At 40.1% G+C, this 19083-nt stretch overlaps 1 protein-coding gene and 1 long non-coding RNA gene across 2 annotated transcripts in view; one reads left to right on the top strand and one right to left on the bottom strand.

Annotated features, from left to right (window-relative positions):
• LOC127354537 (uncharacterized) overlaps positions 1-19083 on the bottom strand; it is a 520620-nt gene that overhangs the window by 254410 nt on the left and 247127 nt on the right. The window lies entirely within an intron of this gene.
• Positions 5641-19083, top strand: part of clmna (calmin a) — a 51130-nt gene continuing 37687 nt past the window's right edge. Inside the window, exon 1 of the mRNA XM_051383618.1 lies at positions 5641-6040. Within this exon, the coding sequence (XP_051239578.1) occupies positions 5956-6040 (85 nt within the window). The 5' untranslated portion in view covers positions 5641-5955. The remainder of the gene's footprint in view (positions 6041-19083) is intronic.

Here is a 19083-nt window from a genome sequence, read left to right as displayed (position 1 = left end):
AAATAATGCATGTGCTCACTGATCTAAAGTTCTTTGCATTGAAAAGTTTCCTCTAAAACCTGTGGCTTTAAAACTGTGACTCTGGAATGATGAATATTGTGCTGTACATATTACACCTCGATTAAAAAATGTGGGTTTGAATGCTTTATACGTTAGATAAAACTGAAATACGCACTGATACGCATGTAAATAAGGTCAGTAAATGTACGTTAACATTGTGATTGTGGGCATTGACATTAGCGTTGAGACTGAAAGCAGTGCTGTGCCTAAATACACTACTGTAGACCAATGATTACTACTACTGATGAATGAAATATGTCACTATGTCTGAAATATGACAGAATCATAATATCTAACTAAAGCCAACTTCAATAGTTTGAAGTTGAAAAAGAGCTAGAATAATCATAATGAAAGATCTTCGTAATACTTCCTTTCATTTATCATCAAGATTTGATCAATCTTAGGGGCAAAAAACTAGGTCCCTTGGCAGTTGATATCTTCCTAAAACGGACCAATGGACCCAAAGATTAGCTTCCAAAGTTATTCAATAAGTGAGCTCAACCATGTTCCCGATGGGATAAAGGATTTTTTCACAAGGGTACATTGTGGATTTGAGAGCAGTTTTGATCATTATAGGACCAAGCAATGATACAGCCTTCTTTCTTCGACTGGATTCATTTGCATGTCACAGCCAAACAGCATGGAGCATTCAAATTCTGTTGCTAGGCTGTAAAGCCTGTCCGAAGATGCTTCCTCTCAGGATTGGATCAGTTTTAAATAGAAAGTAGAAAACCATCTCTGACAAGATACAAAATGATGATAAATCAAAATGCCATGCCATCATAGACAAGGATGGATTACCAACCAGGCAAACTGGGCAACTGCCCAGGGGTTCCTGACTCACACAACACTGACTATTAGCACTGACCTTTCCTTTAGAACAATTAGAAGGTTTTTTTAATTATTGCATTTACTGCCATTAAAATCAGTCTCCAGAGGATGGACCCTAATGATGTTGGTCATTCACTGCGGACCAGAGTGTAAACACCACACTTATTCACTGATTATCTTAACATTTACAAGTCCATCATTTACGAGATGGATTTATGGACGGATGCATTTTGTACAGACATTCATAGTTCATTCCTGGACAACATATCCTAATAACTTTGTTGATCATCTGACTTTTCACCAAGTGCCTGTTGTAGCTGGAGAATCCACAGATAATACGACCTAAAAGCATGATTACAGACAGGATGTAGGTATGAAGTATAACAGTCTTTATTTGAAAATGGGTTTGGTATACAGAAGGTCAGTCCACACAAGCAAACAAATCCAATAGGGTACAGGCAGAGTAAAAGTCCATAAACAGGCAATTATCCGAAACCAGGGTATCAAGCAACACGAGGGAAAAATCAAGGAGGGTACAGCTCTAACCACTGGATTAGTGTCGGAAAAAGTGGAAAAGATTTTTAATGTCATGGCTAAATATTTAGCTACTTTGGATGAGGCTTTTGAATTTGATGGCCACCCATGCATTTGAGCTGGAGCATGTGAATAAGGCTACAAATTGAAGAGCAGACGAGGAGAGAGAGAGAGAGAGAGAGAGAGAAGGGCAACAGGCAGAGGAGGGTGAACCAGCTGCTATAATTAGCAATTCAAACAATTAGCAGTACATGCTGTTGGTGCTCCATAATGAACAAGAAAAAAAAGAATGACCAATGAGAGAGCAGCTTGCTCCTGGATGGCAGTTGTTTATAACTTTTGGACCGCTCTAAAATATTGCCGTGTGATCACAACGTAGCAAATACAACAACTGTATCAAATTTGTCCTTGAATCTGAAAAATACAAATGAACTACAGACCTTAAAGCTGCAGTAGGTAACTTTTATAAAAATAACTTATTGTCATATTTGCTGACAGATAATGTGTGAAAAAATCAGGTTCCTCTGGAAAAAACAACCAATCAGAGTCATTTTGGCTCAGGCCCAGTGGATTCTTGCAAATACCATTAGAGCACTAGGAGGAGCCAGAGGAACCTGATTTCCCCCACATTATCTGTCTCATGTACTACTGTCAGGTTATAGTGAAAACTTCAGCTAATATGACAAAAAGTTATTTTATAAAAGTTAGGAACTGCAGCTTTATAATGCTCTTCTTCTTCTTCTTCTTCTTCTTCTAAAAGTACAGAGCTCTGCACACTAAAACAATGAGGAAACACTCACTAAATGGATCACAAATGTTTATTTTCATTTTGAGAAACATGAAAATCCACATCCAACATTCCTGGTCGAGAACCAATGGGCTGTTTACTGTTTACTGCAGCTATCATTCTGTCTTACGGCATTCTGTCTTTATAACTGCTTCCTTTGCCTCCTGACACACTCCATACATGGCTACCTCTCATCTATGGCATTCTCTTCATTCCCCACAAGCAATTACAAGGCTGGTGCACTTACAGATGCCACACACAACAACAACACTAATATGTTATTACATATGAGACTGAGCCACATACAAATCCACATTGGAGAGACAACAGCCATTTTTAGTACTGTGACTGCATGAATTATGTTGTGTGCTGATTGTATGACAGTAATTATAAGAAATACATTGTTCTGGTGGAAGTATTGCTGTATGATTTGATTATTTGCTGAGAACAGCTGGTTAGTGAACTGTGCCAGATGGCTTTTAAACAGATTACTCCAGATGATATCGGCCAGCGGGTTGCTGATTTTAGCTCACCAAAGATTAGGATCAACTTTAAGGTTCAGTGTCTTTACCTCAAAAACATTTTTCTCAGTAGGAGGATGATCACTTTGCTCTCTGAAATAGTTATGTAACATCTGCCTCTGCTTTTTATTGTGTGGGCTGGGGTGCGCTGGCTCTGCTGTTTAGAAGATATCGCATCGGAGAGTTAGAAAATAACCTTCATACTGTTACACTGCGGTAATGTGGGTCAGTATGCAAATGTGTTCTCCCTCTCATCTGTATTTATTTATAGAAATCCCAGTTTGTCTCTGTTAAACAGAGTGTAGGTTGCTCCACGAAAAGTTTTGAAATAAATTATCTCATCATGTCACGCATGAAATACAGTTCTTAGTAGGGCTGTAATGTGTATTACACTGGTTATACTGGTATGCAACTTCCTCAGTGCCTTACGTTCTGTGACCAAAACATAGGATGACCATATTTTCAAACCACCAAACCAGGACCCTTAAAGCTGCAGTAGGTAACTCAAAAAATATATTTATATCATATTTGCTGAGACCTTAACTATATCCTGACAGTAGAACATAAGACAGATAATTAGGTTCCTCCTAGTGCTCCTAATGGGATTTGTAAGAATCCACCGGGCCTGAAAAATAACAACCAATCAGAGCCAAGAAAGATAGTTGATATGTGACTCATTACCAGGGTGCATAATACTGATGCTTTGGCACCCTTGGAATGAGACTCAACAATTAACTATCTTCAAGCCTTCAACCCAAAGTGTCTTTCTGTCTTTCTGGACTTTGATCGGTTGTTTTCATTAAGGCCCAGTGGATTATGCAAATGCCATTAGGAGCACTAGGAGGAGCCAGAGGAACCTGAGTTTTACAGATTATCTGTCTCATGTACTACTGTCAGGATGTATTAAAATATTCAGCAAATATGACAGAAAGTTATTTTCATTAAAGTTACCTACTGCACCTTTAAGTGTACCTCATATTTATGCACAGAAGCATTTTGTGTCACCATGAGGAAAGGACATGAGAGTGAAAATATCACCTTAAGTTACATTCAAATGTTTTATTGAAGTTATAAATATATAAATATATATAAATCTTCCTTTAAGAGCTGCAAGAAACAGTCTAATAGTCTCTATAAGTGAGTTCATCCAAATCATCAATCATCATCATCAATTCATTCCCAATTTATGTGGTTCAAATAGTGTTTAATCTTATAATATTTCTGCATATTTTAGACCCTAGTATGCAGAAATTTTCAAATAAACTAGATGAAAATGCAGAAAACTGCATGGTTTTTGCCCCAAACTGTACCCATAGAACAAATTTTCATTCAGATATCTTGAGGTCAGAGGTCAAGGGATCCCTTTGAAAATGGCCATGCCAGTTTTTCCATTGCCAAAATGTCCTTCTAAGGTAACCAAAATACAAGGATTCCTGTATTCAGGTGATTATACACTAATGAAAACATACCTATGAATATTATATTCCATTTCTGACAATAGATCCTCATACATGTTACACACTGGACCTTTAAAATAATGAATAACTGTTCAGTTCTATCTTACAGTGTATGGTGGAAACCTTTAACCAGAACTGGTTTCATATTATCAAACATCCAAATTGCTGATCAAAAAGGTCGCCAATAATAACTTCTTCGAGTTCAGTGTCTGTCTGTCCACTCCCAGACCTCTTAAGCCTGATAGCTCCACTGTACAATGAAACATTGGTGTCTGTCTGAAGTGTATAAACACGCTTCACTACTATGATCCTCATTTCCCGTGTGCTGACAGAGACCAGACACAGCTTCGGTCTGGACCTAATGACTACGGCACAGGAAGAGAATCCTCACAATTACTCAGCTGCACATTCTCTTTGAAGCCTTGTTCAGCTGCTGTTCACGCACAAATTAAAGGAGAAGAAATACTAAACCAGAGCTCTACAGTTAATAACTTGCACAAAATTCAACTTGCATATGCTTAAGAGTTCTTTTTACACGGCAGAGCACAATTATTGTTTATCTTACATAACACAAACAAAATATTAAGATGTCCTCTCTAATGAAGTGGGATTTTTGATGACCATTCTATTTATGTTGTGTCCAAAAGTGTTTGTGCTGATGATTGTTCAAGTGTTCTGAGAGTTATATTCTGTTATATACTGTACTATGCATATTTTGAATGTCTTATTTTTAGTTTTCTAAATATTGTTTCATACTGTAATATAATGTACAGATTTGTACACACTCTACATATTGTAATATAATGCAGGTATTTTAACATTCTTATTATTTCTATCCTTATAATGACTTGTTTAGCTACTTGAGCAACTGTAATGCAACCAATTTCCCCCTGGGGATCTATAAAGTATTTCGGATTCTGATTCCTCTGCAGTAGGTAACTTTCCCAAAGTGTCTGTATTTGACACCCTGGGAATGAGACTCAACAACTTTCTTGGCTCTGATTGGTTGTTTTCTTTCAGGCCCGGTGGATTATCTGTCTCATGTACTACTGTCAAAATATAGTGAATGTGTCAGCAAATATGACCAAAAGTTATTTACTGCAGCTTTAAATGATACATTAAAATAAATGCTAAATAAATTCTGAATGCAGGTATCTGTCCTACATTCAGTCTTATATTACAGTGGTTTCCCCCTAGTGGGGCTCAAAAGCTTAATGGGGGTCACAGGATTTTAAAGGACCAGTGTGTAGGATTTGTAGGATTTGATGTTTTGAGGAAATGATGATGAAACAGAAAAAGGTAAATATGTACAAAATAAAATTCCAAACTATGTGAAAAGTACATGTAATTCTGTTTATGACTGCTTGCCTACAGTGTGTGGGAGAGAGAGAGAGAGAGAGAGAGAGAGAGAGAGAGAGAGAGAGAGAGGTGGGCGGGCTCTGGATCTGCTCCATCCCACCTCGGAAATACCAACCAGGTGCTGCAGCTCCTTCCTCCCGTACCCTCCTCTCTTCTCCAGAGCTTTTCTCGCGGAGCTCCGTCGCTGTGAACCCCGCAGTAAACAGCAGCGATGTCCGGCCACTGAGTGAACCCCCCCGCTCTCTCTGCCTGTGTGTTGCCCGGCTTGCATGGCTCCTGCTCGGCCGGCCGGACAATAGACGCCCGCCTGCCCGCTGCAGCAGTAGCAGCTTCTCCTCCTCCACCCGGGGGGGAGCTTTCCGAGTGATCCTGCCCAGGGTCTCTGCAGGACTCTCCGCCTCTCCAAATGGCTGGACACGAGTGGGAAGACTGGTTCGAGCGGGAGGAATTTATCGGGCAGATCAGCGACATGCGAGTGCAGAACCTGCAAGGTAGGGGCATCCCGGGTTCTGCTCATATTACTGCACTTTAATAACAGAGCTCAGTGGCCTGGTGGCCACGCATGCACAGCCTCTGTGCGCATGCTGAGGGACTCTCAGGATCGCTGGCTTTCCCATTTCGGGAACTTTGAATGGTGTTTGGTTGCTTTTAGTGAATTCACAGCAGCTCACAGAGTCCCAAACTTTCCAGATCGAGCTCTCCAACAGACCCGCATTCTCCCACAGAGCTCTGCCCGAAGCCTGTCTGCAGCTGTGGCGGTTACATAGGACCGTGGACACAACAATCTAACAATAATCACTGCTGTGTGGAGGTTTAATTCATCAAGGACGCTGTGTGTGTGTGTGTGTGTGTGTGTGTGTGTGTGTGTGTGTGTGTGTGTGTGTGTGTGTGTGTGTGTGTGTGCTGTACATTTGGAAGCAGAGAGCTGAAGTTATGAATCCTTTCATTGACTAGTTGACAAAAAATTAATTTGTTTTGGATTTAAGACAATATCTTTGGGTTTCATGAATTGCTGTCCATCATACAAATCCTGTCTTAGTGTAGTAATCTAGAATTTCAGAAAGATCCTCGTTACATGTATCCAGGGACCGTGGAACCAGCAGGTCCAGTAGGGCTGGAGACCTACTTGCTTTTATACATCTAACTGTGTCATGTGATGTAAATCAAACTTTTCCCATTCAAATTCTGGCAGCCTGCTGCTGCCCTCCACCACTTTGTTAGCTTTAAAGTTTTACTGAAAAAAGATTTTAACAGTGTTAGTGCAGTGCTGATGGGCCCGACCAATTTGAAATGCGTCCATGGTCCATGCATGTATCAAATATCAGTCTCGGTAACCTTTAAAAGGTGTGATTTGCATATGCACTATGGAATTGGCAATGATAGATAGATAGATAGATAGATAGATAGATAGACTTTATTAATCCCTGAAGGGAAATTGGGTCATCATAGCAGCCAGGTACATTAAAATACAATAAAATACAATAGAATAAAATACAACAATAGAATAAAATACTTATATAGAAAAGATTAAAAAAACAATAAATAGGTAGGTGTTTAAAACCACAGCAGAATAAAAGTATGATTATTACATTACATTCATTTGATTAAAGTGACTTAAGGCACCAGTGTTCTTGTTGGATGGTCAAAGAGCTTTGCAAGCGTTTCCTTTCCCGGGAACCTTTCCCATGTCGGTATTGAGGGGTCTACATCTGACAATTTCCAAAACCTGCAATCTGACATTCTCACCCTCTTCATGCTGTGATTTAGAGCCTGACCGATATATCAGTTGGCTGAGATTATCAGCCGATATTGTCCCATTGCAAACATATTGGTATAATCAGAGTGCGCTGTGATTGCCAATACTTTTTGGCAAGCAGCACAGACTAAGAGAGAAGAAGCAGCTCTCAGCACTGTCAACTAGAATTATTTTACATGTTAACTTAAATATTCTTTAATAAAGGTATTTGTTTAAGAAAGCAGCCTCCTGAGTACCCTTGCAGAGTGATATTGGTGCAGAATCCCACAGTCGAGTCATCGTCGAGTGCCACTGCTTGGAACAACTATTTTACCGTCTGGCATGGTCGGACAACACATATATGTGTACACTAGAGCTAGATTAAACTCAGTCAGCATTAATACAGTAGCTGCTGGTGTGTTCTTTATTCTATGACCAAAATCACAGTATATTGCCTTACATACAGTATCGCAATATATTGAATCGTAACCCCTGTTTTGTGATACGTATCGTATCTCTACATTCTAGCCCATACACAGCCCCAGCAGTAAGGCTGCTCAATTAATCGAAACTTGATCATGATTACGATTTTGAGGCCAAACGATCTCAAAACTAATCAAATCTGAGGGAAACTATTTTTTTTTTCATTTTCTGTTGTGCAACGTTGTATAGGAAAAAGCTGAGCCCCTGAATTGGGACACAGCCACAGTCTGTGAATTTCGCGCATGCGTATTTCCGTCCCTCCCCCACAGCATGCACTGCACATGCGTCATGTGCTCGATATACTCACCGGTCCCGACCTGTCGCGCGACGATGTGAAGTCACGGGAGCGCCGTAACTATTTATACTTGCGCCGGTGGTCGCGACACTAGTTGCAGTCTTCTCCTGTCACGTTGTTTTCGTTTGGACAGGTAACCAGAGACTTACAAATGTTTATGGGGAAAGGAAAGTGTAACTGAGGACTGCCTTGCAAAGTGTTTTTGACAAATGTCCAATAAATGCAGCATGTTTCTGAAGTTTAAAAAAATAATCGTTTGAATAATCGTGATTTCAATTTTGACCCAAATAATCGTGATTATGATTTTTTCCATAATCGAGCAGCCCTACCCAGCAGCCTGTTTAATTGAAATCCATCCACATAGCTAACCTGTCTTTTAAAAATGCATTGTGACTGCGTTCTCTGCTGGTCCACTGCTGAGTCAATCTGTGATGTTCTGGTTACTCCAGAATTTAATTTCTTGTGTTGTGGGGTGTTGTTCTCCCTCAAATAGTAAGCCTACAATTCCTCTAAACAATCCCAGAGAAGGGGTGATGGTGTTGCTTCCAGTCACAAGTGGAAGTATGAGCATTTGAGCATGAATTACAGCTAACAAGCTTCTTGCTGATAATCAGTGTGGAGCTCCTTACTAACAACCCTCCTCTGTGTGTTGCAGTGTATTCTGGTCTATTTTCTGCAGCTGTGGGTGTAGAGATTGTTCTCTCTGCCTCTTCTCCACCAGATTTATTCCTGCACGATTGTAGGAACAAGTTGAAAGAAGCTTAGGTTGTTGATTGATTTTGGTGGACTAACACAAGAACCCGATGTTCATTATTCATGTTTTTGACAAGAACTGATATCTCCATTGTCGTCAACAACAACAACAACAACAACAACAACAACAAACAGTTACATTTTTTTTAATATTATTTTTTCAAGGAAAGTTTATTAAAAAATCTTCACAAACTGATAATTATGGTGCATCCCTAGATACGATATTTTTGCTATTTAATTGCATCACTTAAGCAAGGAGGCATTTAAAAAAAAAAAAAAATTAAACACAGTGATAAAATATTCTTAACTTAAGATTTACTTATAAGATGTTTTGTGAGCCTTCAACTGACCATATCTCATGGCCTCTTCTATAAAAATAGATTTTGTTATCACCTGACTGAAGTCCTGCACTCAATTTCAACAATAATATAATAATATTTTTTTTCTTACAGAGAGTTTTTCCATATTGTCTAAAATGTGAACTGGATAGGTTGGGAGTTTCATTATTTTTTGGTTATTTAGAAATACATTATAGTAAATGTACAATAGTATAATTAAAGGTATTGTGTACACACACAGCATACAGTCCAACATAAGATATGACTTGCTCGGTTGAACTAGAGTGTGGGAATATCTAATATACTGTAAGTGTTGCCAGTTTGCCAAACAGGGCTTTACAAAGATTAGAGGAGCAGACTAACCACTGCTCTTTAAAGTGGAAGGAATTGATTTAATGAGTGTGGTGAGAATGAAAGCTTTGTTCAGCTCGGACCCAGCTCATCCCAAAGCCTGTCACAGGCAAGAACTAGACCTCTCCTGATGTATGCAAATTGTATAGGCTTTAAAGCTGATTTTAAATATTATGACCTTACAAAGTTGATATGCTAGCAAGAAAATAGTTTACTACAGCCTGTCTGATATGTGGGCCAGTATTATTAACCTAAGCCAAAGTCCAATATTCATGCTTTCTTTTATCTCTGGTTTGGTCTCCACCAGCTCTGGCTGATCTGGCTCTCAATGGGTTCACGCTGCTACACTCAGAGTACCTTGACACTAGGGATGGAACGATTAGCGCAATAGAAAAAAAACACTTGTGATAATCGTGAATATCCTCACATGGCTTGACTTGAAAAAAGCTGTCCGTCTCTCTGGCCTACAGTCCTACATTGATTTCCTGATTTATTTTGAACAAGGGGACAAGGGGGAGCCCACATCTTTCCAGTCATTCCAAAATCCTGATCCTGGCTGAAGTATCGGCTTGTCCAATGTATCTCCTACAAAAAAAAGTTAAAGTGGAGATGAGGTGCCTATCTATGATGCAATATATATGTGTTTGTTTTAACAAAGTGTAACAAAGGTAAAGTGATGCCAATAGGTTTAGTGCCATTTTAAAGTATGAAATACTACACATTTGATTTTTAATATAAATGTATTCTTGTGAACAAAAGCAGTAGTTTTTCTACCGCCTCATTTCATTGATTTAAAGGGGAATCCGACTGAATCTAACCCAGTGGCAGACATTTAGAATATATAAATAGTCAGTCTTCTCTCTGATGGTCTTGTTTGTTTATGTAGCTCATGTAGGCATCAGTATTAAACTGAGACTGTTTCATAACCAGTTAAAAACTCCCAGTAAACTTGTAGTACGTTTAAGCAATGCTTAGCATGACTCATGATGATTCAATGCATGAATTAATGTGGAATGTATCATTAATTCCTGTTGCTCACCATCAACAAATGATCAAGTCGCTGTGACTGTATGTGATAAGATCTGAAGTTAGAGCTGAACATTAGCTCCCATAAGCTACTGGTCATACCAGACCAAGTCATATGGTAGTGGCAAAACCCTGTGTTTTAATGCTAATGAATTCAACTTTTCATTTGTAAGATAAAAAATGGAATTCTTCTTTCAAAGTCAAAGTCTTGTTGTAAAATTTCCAAATCTTATAAGGAAGATCAGTGGGACACTTCCACCACAATGACTGTACATGTTGGTGATAAGGGAAACATGATAGGGATGTGATGGAGATGGATAAAGTGGTCCACCCCCCGAACTTTGTATCTTATTACACTTGGTGAGCAACTGTTGCCCTGGAAACACACAATTGAGTTGCATCACAGTCCTGGTTCAGAAGTGAACACAGAAGATAAAAATGTATTGGTGTGTGTTACTAATAACAAATTACATTTATAGTTTTAGTATTTCTGTAACAATTCAGAAAACATGTAAGAGGTTGGTTGGCTGTTTTTCTGTTCAGGCCCAGGGTTTGATTGGGTGGAGTTGAGAGGGATTCCTGGTTTAAAGAGACAGTCAAAATGTCGTCATAACCAATAGAGAAAACCCCCAAAAAAGACCAAAGTTGCAATAAACCAACCTGTGGTACCTTTTCGTCAAGTTTAGGTCTGTATACATGTAGGGATGAGAATTGATACGTTTTTATTCATACCAGTGCTTATTATTATTATTATTATTGATTTCTGATCAATTTCCTATGTAAAAAACGGGAGGCCTTTTCAGTGTCAACCCTCGACATGATATATAAAGATGGACGACATGACAGCTCGCCAAAACATCTTAATCGGCCCCTGGTGGCTGACAGCAGTGTAGGTCATAATGCCATGTTAGCAGATTGAACGTGGGACAAACTTAAAAAACAAAAATACACGATACAAAATACCTTTTTTCCAAAGATGGTTTCTGTACATTTGTTCTTATCACGCTGATGTATGTTCAAGTGTTTTTCCGATCAGTTTGGTTTTAATTATTAGTTTGAAGTTTGTAGAACCAGAGTAGAAAAAAGGCTTCTATGTGACTCAGGTGTGCAGAAGTTCCACTGTTTAACTGCTGCTTCATTTGGAATGGGTTCTCGATGTCTATTCCTAATATTTGTGTAGTATCTGTTTCATTTAGGTTTTTTTAGTCAAAGAAAAACATAGGATATGTATCCTCGGCAACGGACATGCTGTTTGGTTGGTAAGCAGTGGCACTTGTGCACAGAGTGATTCCTGGAATTTGTTACGTAGAAGGATGTTTTCAGAATATTGCTGGCATGAAGTTAAGGCACGTTTTGGACTGTTTCTTCCTCTCTGTCACGACTCCTTGTTGTTGCAAACTTGCCTGCAGCATCATTGTTTTGCAACACAGCTGTCAGAAAAACATGCGGACACCAATAAAAGGAATTGATTAGCTCAGTGGCATATGATTCCGATGGGCCGGACATGACAGTTCTCGATTCCCATCCCTACATTCAACGCAAAATGGATATCCTGTTGGTTTGTCCATATAAACTGACCAGTTTCAGGTGATAGCCAAGTTCACCAGCACAAAATCGTACAGTTTATGCATTGTGCATCACTTTGCAGCCAGCGGACGGGATACATTGGATTGGCCTGAGGCAATATGAGCTAGTGTGTGTTAGGCCTGTAAGAATGTGATAAACATAACTACAGCAGTTCCACACCTGAGCTGTCTCTGCTGGAGTGTGTGCACTAATGGGTAGGTTGCAGGTTCTCACTACATGTTAGCTGCATGAGGGCTTCAGCTCTTGGCACTGAAATGAGCTTTTCCTGTGAACTTGGACTACCAGCCTATTGAAAAGACTCAGAAGTTCAGTGCTTTTGTCCGTATTCTCCGAAACACTCGTGGATGAGCCTGAGCCCTCTGATGAGTGGCTGTGATTCTCTGCATGAAAGCTGGGAGAGCAGCAGCTAGCGCTTTAAAACAATGGCCCGGAGACTGTTACATAACCCATGATGAGATGAGGAGAGAGGGAGAGCAGTTCCCTCTGCATTACAGCGCTGGAGTCCCTGAGCTGAACATTCCCACATCACACTTCCCACACAGCTCTCTCGCTCACACACACACACACACACACACACACACACACACACACACACACACACACTCATACCCACGCATACATACAACCACACACTGCCTCCCACCTCTTTGGGATGCAGATTTCTCTGAGTACTGTTAACGTTACTGAGCTTCTGTGAGCCCTTTGCTGGTACTGTGGTCTCCCAGTTTATCAGTTATATTATGGTATAAAGCTGGAAGGGAAAACCAGAAAATGTGCGTTATTTTCATATGACAGTACAACTTTGAAGTCATTAAGGTTCTCTTGGGCTTGGAGACGTTTTCAAATTTGAAACCGAAAGACTGCATTTCAAATGGGGGATGTGGAGTCTGACGTAGTCTTTTAACCTGGTAAAAAGGTAAGCATTATGGGAAATGTCAGATCCGATTTTTCCCCTAGTGATGTTCAGATTAGAACTGCAACTAATGACTATTTTAATGATGGATTAATCTGCAGATTATTCTCATGATGAATCACTTAGCCTATAAGATTTTAAAAAAACACTGGTTATATCTGATACTGGTATCGGTATCGGTACTGGAAATACCCTACTTTTTTCATCTATGCGTTTTGAGTCCAACAACCCTATGGAAGCGCAATACCAACTTGCTTCTGTGCCCCTTTTTTAAATTCAACCTTTATGGAAACCTGAAGTGTATGTGGAAGAAAAGATGAGTGATGGAAAATGAAGAATAAAGAAATAAATCAAGAATCCTCGTAAAAGTTAGTTTGATAGAAGAGGAAGTGGCCAAAATAGAGCAGGATAAACATGAAACCTTGCAGGACTTGATTCTGTTTTGGCCGTTACTAGGCTACAGCTTCTCCCACTTGTTTGAGTAGTAAGGCAACCTTTATCGCCAGGCTGAGTAAGACTGCCAACACAAAGTTTCTATTTAAAGAATGTTTGGCTTCAAAATATGAGACAGAACATTTTGAATCTTTAGTAGTGACAGGTGTTCATTTTGATAACAGCAGGGTTCATGTTGTACTGTCCTGTACTTGACCCTTTGCTTCAAATGACTCCAGCGAATATATCATCTGAAGTGCATATTCAGGGTTTTTCCTGGTCCCAATCTCTGTCCGCTGTCTCCCTCCCTGATCTGATCTGTCTTGTATCTCCAGCCATTGTAAAAAGATGTAAAGGATGCCCCATAAACCACAGTGCTGAGCAGCAAACTGCAGCATGTCAAGGAGAGTTCAGACAAGGCAGACAGAGAGGCTTCTCCCACTGTGCTCTGTTGACTCTCCGCCGTCTGAACGAGACTGTCTGCAAACAGCAGTGACAGCGCAGCCTCTGCTGCTCGCATCGGACAGAATGTGGCGTTCTTGAACATGTGCCCACCCCTACATCCAGGAGCAGGGTGGATGGCAAAGAGCCTCAGCCTTCACAAACTCTGCTGACTTTTATGGACGTTAAAGGGGGTGGTGACAAAGGTCCCTTTTCTTTAGTTCATCCCATCCTCTTTTCTTTTTCTTGAATATTCTTATTGAATTTCCTCTTCCAGTCACTCCAGATGTCCACTTGACTCACAGAAAATTAAGCTTTCTCTGCACAAACCCTGGTATTTACTGAGTAGAAGCAGCATTTGTAATGAGGCAGCACATGTTACACATGCACTGTGACAGTGTACTGTGATCTACAGCTTGCAGTGTGCTGGAATGAAATTGCGTTCTGTATGCCCCCAGGTTGCTTTCAAACACAGCCCTGTGGGTAGATGCAAGTATACATGCAGCAACTGCGATTTCAGGGCTGTATGAACATTGTTATGATTAAAGAAGCTCCTCCTGGGCAGCCTGGTGGTCATGTTGTTATGCAGCCCCATACCTATTTTGCTACTGATAACGTTAGTGAGCAATGCTAAGGTTAGCCAGCCAAATGGCACTTTCAAACTAACCTGTGAAAGATAAATGTCTTGTCATTTGCTATGTTAACAGGTGTTATTAAAGGATCAGTTGCCCCAAAGTACAATCGCCACAGTAATATTCAGAGGACTTTATGTCAACAGTGCTGCAGCAGTCTGCACATGCTTCTTTTCCAGTTCCAAACTTTGCATGTAATATTCATTTGCCTAGACAAATTAGCTGTTGCTCTTCTCTGGTGATGTTTTAGTACCTGCCTCCGCTGGTTGAGGTTCAAACAACAGAAGAGCTCCATGGACTCGTTTAATAAGTGTAGCTAGAAATCTCTTACAGATAGGTCAGATACAGTTTTTATTCATTAAGATTTTTGATGACAAATTGCTGTTCCTTGTAATGGCTGAAAGACAATCTGTTTTATAGAAGGGCATTCTTATTTTTTTCCTGTCATTGTTTTTTTTTCCTTTCATTCTATCCACCAGTATCCATTCATTCTAAAGGTCTGATTCATCAGCTGTTTCAAACACTTTCAGTCACCCACCTTTTGCAACAAAATCTACTGACCTACTTTAATTGGACTTTAATTTCAATACATTTTAGATTGTAGTTCAAGACAGTCACCACAGTTGAAAAATTAGAATAATCGAGGAGGGGGCTGCAAAAGATGTTGTTTTTGTTAGCCACTGGCTCTTTGGATAGCACTGTCGGCCCGAGTAAAATGCCGAATTACTTTGGTGATCCCTTGATCTTTCCTGTAGCGCCACCTTGAGGTGGACGTTTGTACTTTTGCGTGAAATGTCTCAACACCTATTGGATGGATTGCCATGGAATTTGGTACAGACATTCATTCCTGCCACAGCATGAATGGAATAACTTCCATCTAGTGCCATCAACAGGACAACCGTTTGTTGTTTTTTCTGTATTAGATTTAATAGATTCTGTTGTTTTCTTAATTTGAATGTGTTGAGCTCTCACATTCAACAATCTGCAACTCTATTTTATTCTTGGGAAATCTTATAAGGTCTTTTCTCACAGCAAGTGATGAACTGAAGCTGGATAGGGAGAGTGTAGGTGTGTTGAAAGTGTGGGCTGACATGATGAACAAGCACCTGGTCTCTGTGGAGGAGGTGATGAAACATCAGCTGTGTCACACAGCAATAAAGCACTGGAGGGGACCATGCTACAGAGATTCTGTTGAAGCCATCCTTATTCCATTAAGTATTCTCTTCCAAAAAAACAGAATATCTCTTCACTTCAGCTGAATGCTGTGAGATATTGCCTCTCTCTTGCAGTGGCTGGATGGTTGAATGACTGGTTGTAATGTGCTTACTGATACATTCCTGAGCAGAATCTTTTATGATGTTTTTATGAAAGAGCTTTGTGTTGACAAAGTGTCCAAAGGGAGACAGTGGCTAGTTCAGTATTCTACAGGTATGCTGCCTCTAAAACAATGCAAAGCAGGGAACACATCTGTCAGGTTGCATAACTTCAACAAACAACTTCAAGCTCTTACCTGCTTTCATCTCAGTTACACAGTGTCTGCTTGATTTATGTCATGGTGGGTAACTGACTGCAGATGCTGGTAAACTAGGGCACTGTATATCAAATATACACATAGACCTGAAATCTCTTTAAACATGACTGAGAGCTGAGCAGAGCCAGAGAGGATCCAAGTAAAAACTGCAACCATTACATTCATGTTGTCAGCGCTGCCGTTAGCAGTAGTCCTGGTTCAATTCCAACCTGTGGCCCTTTGGTGCCTGTCATCCCCTCAACCTTCACTAGTCCTATCGAATAAAGGCACAAAATATATTTTTTAAAAGGTGTTGACAATAATTGATGAATCGACTTATTGTTGCGGCTCTAGCCAATACCATTACCTAAAGGACACAGCTGCCTACTGCACAACAGCTACATCTGAAAATATTTAGTTGTCAGCAAAGCTCAGTATACAAAGTAAAAAGTAATATGTTTACAGCAGCAGCAGATCTTCACCTCTAGCTTTAAAACTGAGCCCACTTACAGCCTCTGAAGACAGTAATGTTGGTCGAGGACGTGGGCGTCTTCGCAGAGTGTAAGACGTTTTAGAGTGGACTTCGGAAGACAAAACAATTGAAGACGTAACCTCAGAAAAACATTTCATAGACTAAACAATACATTGATAAACTGAGAAAACAATTGACAGATTAAAACAAATACAAGTTGGGACGTCTAGTGTATACGGTTTTCAACCATTAGGATTTACTGTGGACAAATAATGGAATAGTAAAATGTTTTTGTATTGTTACCCAACTGTTTAGGTGCATTCTGACATAAATTCCTCTTGCCTAGTGCAGCTTTAACTCACTCCTACTGTCTTTACCCAGCAATTACCTGTAAAGCCACTGCCTGGGAAGTGCTCAGAAACAGGTCTTAAAAGTGTTCCCTTTATAAAGCCATGCACATTCCCTCCTCTAAAAATACCTAGTCTCTTTTTAAAAGGTCACTCGTTATATTGTGAGATAACCCTCCACCGGTGGGTTATGTAAGCCAGCGTTAGCTCACTCTTTGTCTCCAGTCTGTGATTGGTCTGAAAGGCTGGTTTTTATAAGATGCAGGTGGTTCCGCTGCCAGAGAAATGGCAGGGCACTAAACCTTCAAAGGGTTAACAGGCAGCAGTGATGACAGCCAGCCGTGTGGCTCACCACGCAGTGTTTCTAAGAGATGATGCTCTCAAGCTGACCTGCGGCGCTCACTGAGCAGGTATAAGCACTACAGAAAAAACACCCACCCACCAGGGATTGCTTTTCAATTTTCCACCGGTTCAACCTGAGCTGCTATTTCACTCTCTTCTGATGTTCCACTTTGTTTTCCCCTCGCAGTCAGAAAAGGTTTTATGCCGTCATTGCTTATGTTCCTATCTTATTCAAAGGGAAAGCAGCAGTATAAAAGCACATGGATAATGCTCAGTTTACCTTTAAGCACCTGTTGAAAACTCGTTTATTTTTTAACCAAATCCATCCGATCCTCTTTGAACTCGATGCTTTGGTTTTTGCTCACTAAAAGTCTCCTTATCCTCAGGTGTCGTGCGAACTTATCAGTTTAATCATACCAATGGTTTGGTAATCTGCTGGAATGCGGAGGATGTTTGATGCAGGATGACATCAGCCCTTGTGTATTGTGTTGAGCCCTCAGTTCAGTCAGTTAAACAGTCCAGACAGAAGCTCTCTCCAAGGCGGTCTCTCGGATTGAGATCAAAAACCCATTATCACTTTGTGATGTCTGTGATGTATGCTGTGTCTGTAGTCAGGTAGAAGGAGTTTAGAAGATCTTTGTATTCCACCCTCAACGCACACCATCATATTCATCCGGGTCATCCTTCTGAAGATACAATCACACTATTTCCATTGTCCTGAATCACAGGCTGTTGAAACACATGGATGTAGAGTCAATGACATTATCTATGGACATCTGAGGTAATGTTTTTCTGAGTTTCGGTTTACACCTTTCTGCCACACTGCAAATCCATAATAACAATCTTATAAAAGCTTTAAAAAAAGCCAAGATGATAGCTAATGGGTTCTGAAATAGCCTTTCGGCCAATGCATTCCGCCTCTTTTGCTCCCCACAGAGACTGTTAACCTGCATGCAACCAAGGCTTGCTAAAACTTAATTGGTGTAAATATTTACTGATATTAGTCAGAAATCGTTTTTAACATAAGAGATGCGACTGCATCAATACGCAGACCATACAAAGTACCATGAACCGCTCAATGGTCTGATTCTAACATTATGAATCAGTAGACTGAAGCTTTGCTGCTCGTGAAAGGTAAAAGATCAATGCATGGACTCCAGTGTGGCTCGCAAGGTCGGTACATGAACAAACAAGTCCGACAACGCTGACATGATTTACAGTGCACCATCAAATCTAAAATCTAAAGTTTGGAAGGAAGGTCAAAAGCTATTTGTAAGATCTGTCGGACAGCAATTAAGTCTAGCAGTAGCACGACAAATCTTAACACTCAGCTGGTGAGACAGCATGGTGACACTATGCAGGCAGGTGACGAGGACTCTGTGGATGCTAATACAGCAACAAACGCGCAACACACAGATATTAAACATCCACAGCTTGGCACAGCAGAGAGATGTATAGGATTGTCCTGGATAGAAGATTGGATACTATTCTGACTACAAATGCAAACCAGAACACTCCCTATGCCAACAATCTTGGTCCCTTGCCTAGAGATGGAGTTTGTAGAGCATACCTTCACCTTAACTGACTGTAAATATGTAGAAGTTTGATTTCTTAGAAATTAATTTTAATTTCAGTTAGAGTTGGACTCAAATTTCTTAAAATCATCAGCACAATATGTGACAATTGCTATTTAGTGCTTAATGTCTGAAATTATGACTGTTTTCAGAAAGAAGCTGAGAGTTATTTGAAGCCACATGGTTATAAAACAGCAGCCTGAGGCACTTTGTCACAGGCTTTCAACCTCTTCTGCTTGGTAAAAACCACTGTGGAAGCTTTTACTTTGTTGCAGCTTTTCATGGCTTATGAATATTAGCATT

Source organism: Dicentrarchus labrax, unplaced genomic scaffold, assembly GCF_905237075.1.
Source record: "Dicentrarchus labrax unplaced genomic scaffold, dlabrax2021, whole genome shotgun sequence".
In the NCBI taxonomy this organism is placed as follows: Eukaryota; Metazoa; Chordata; class Actinopteri; family Moronidae; genus Dicentrarchus; species Dicentrarchus labrax.
The sequence above is the reverse complement of the archived record's forward strand: the minus strand, read 5'-3'. Positions and strand labels throughout refer to the sequence as shown.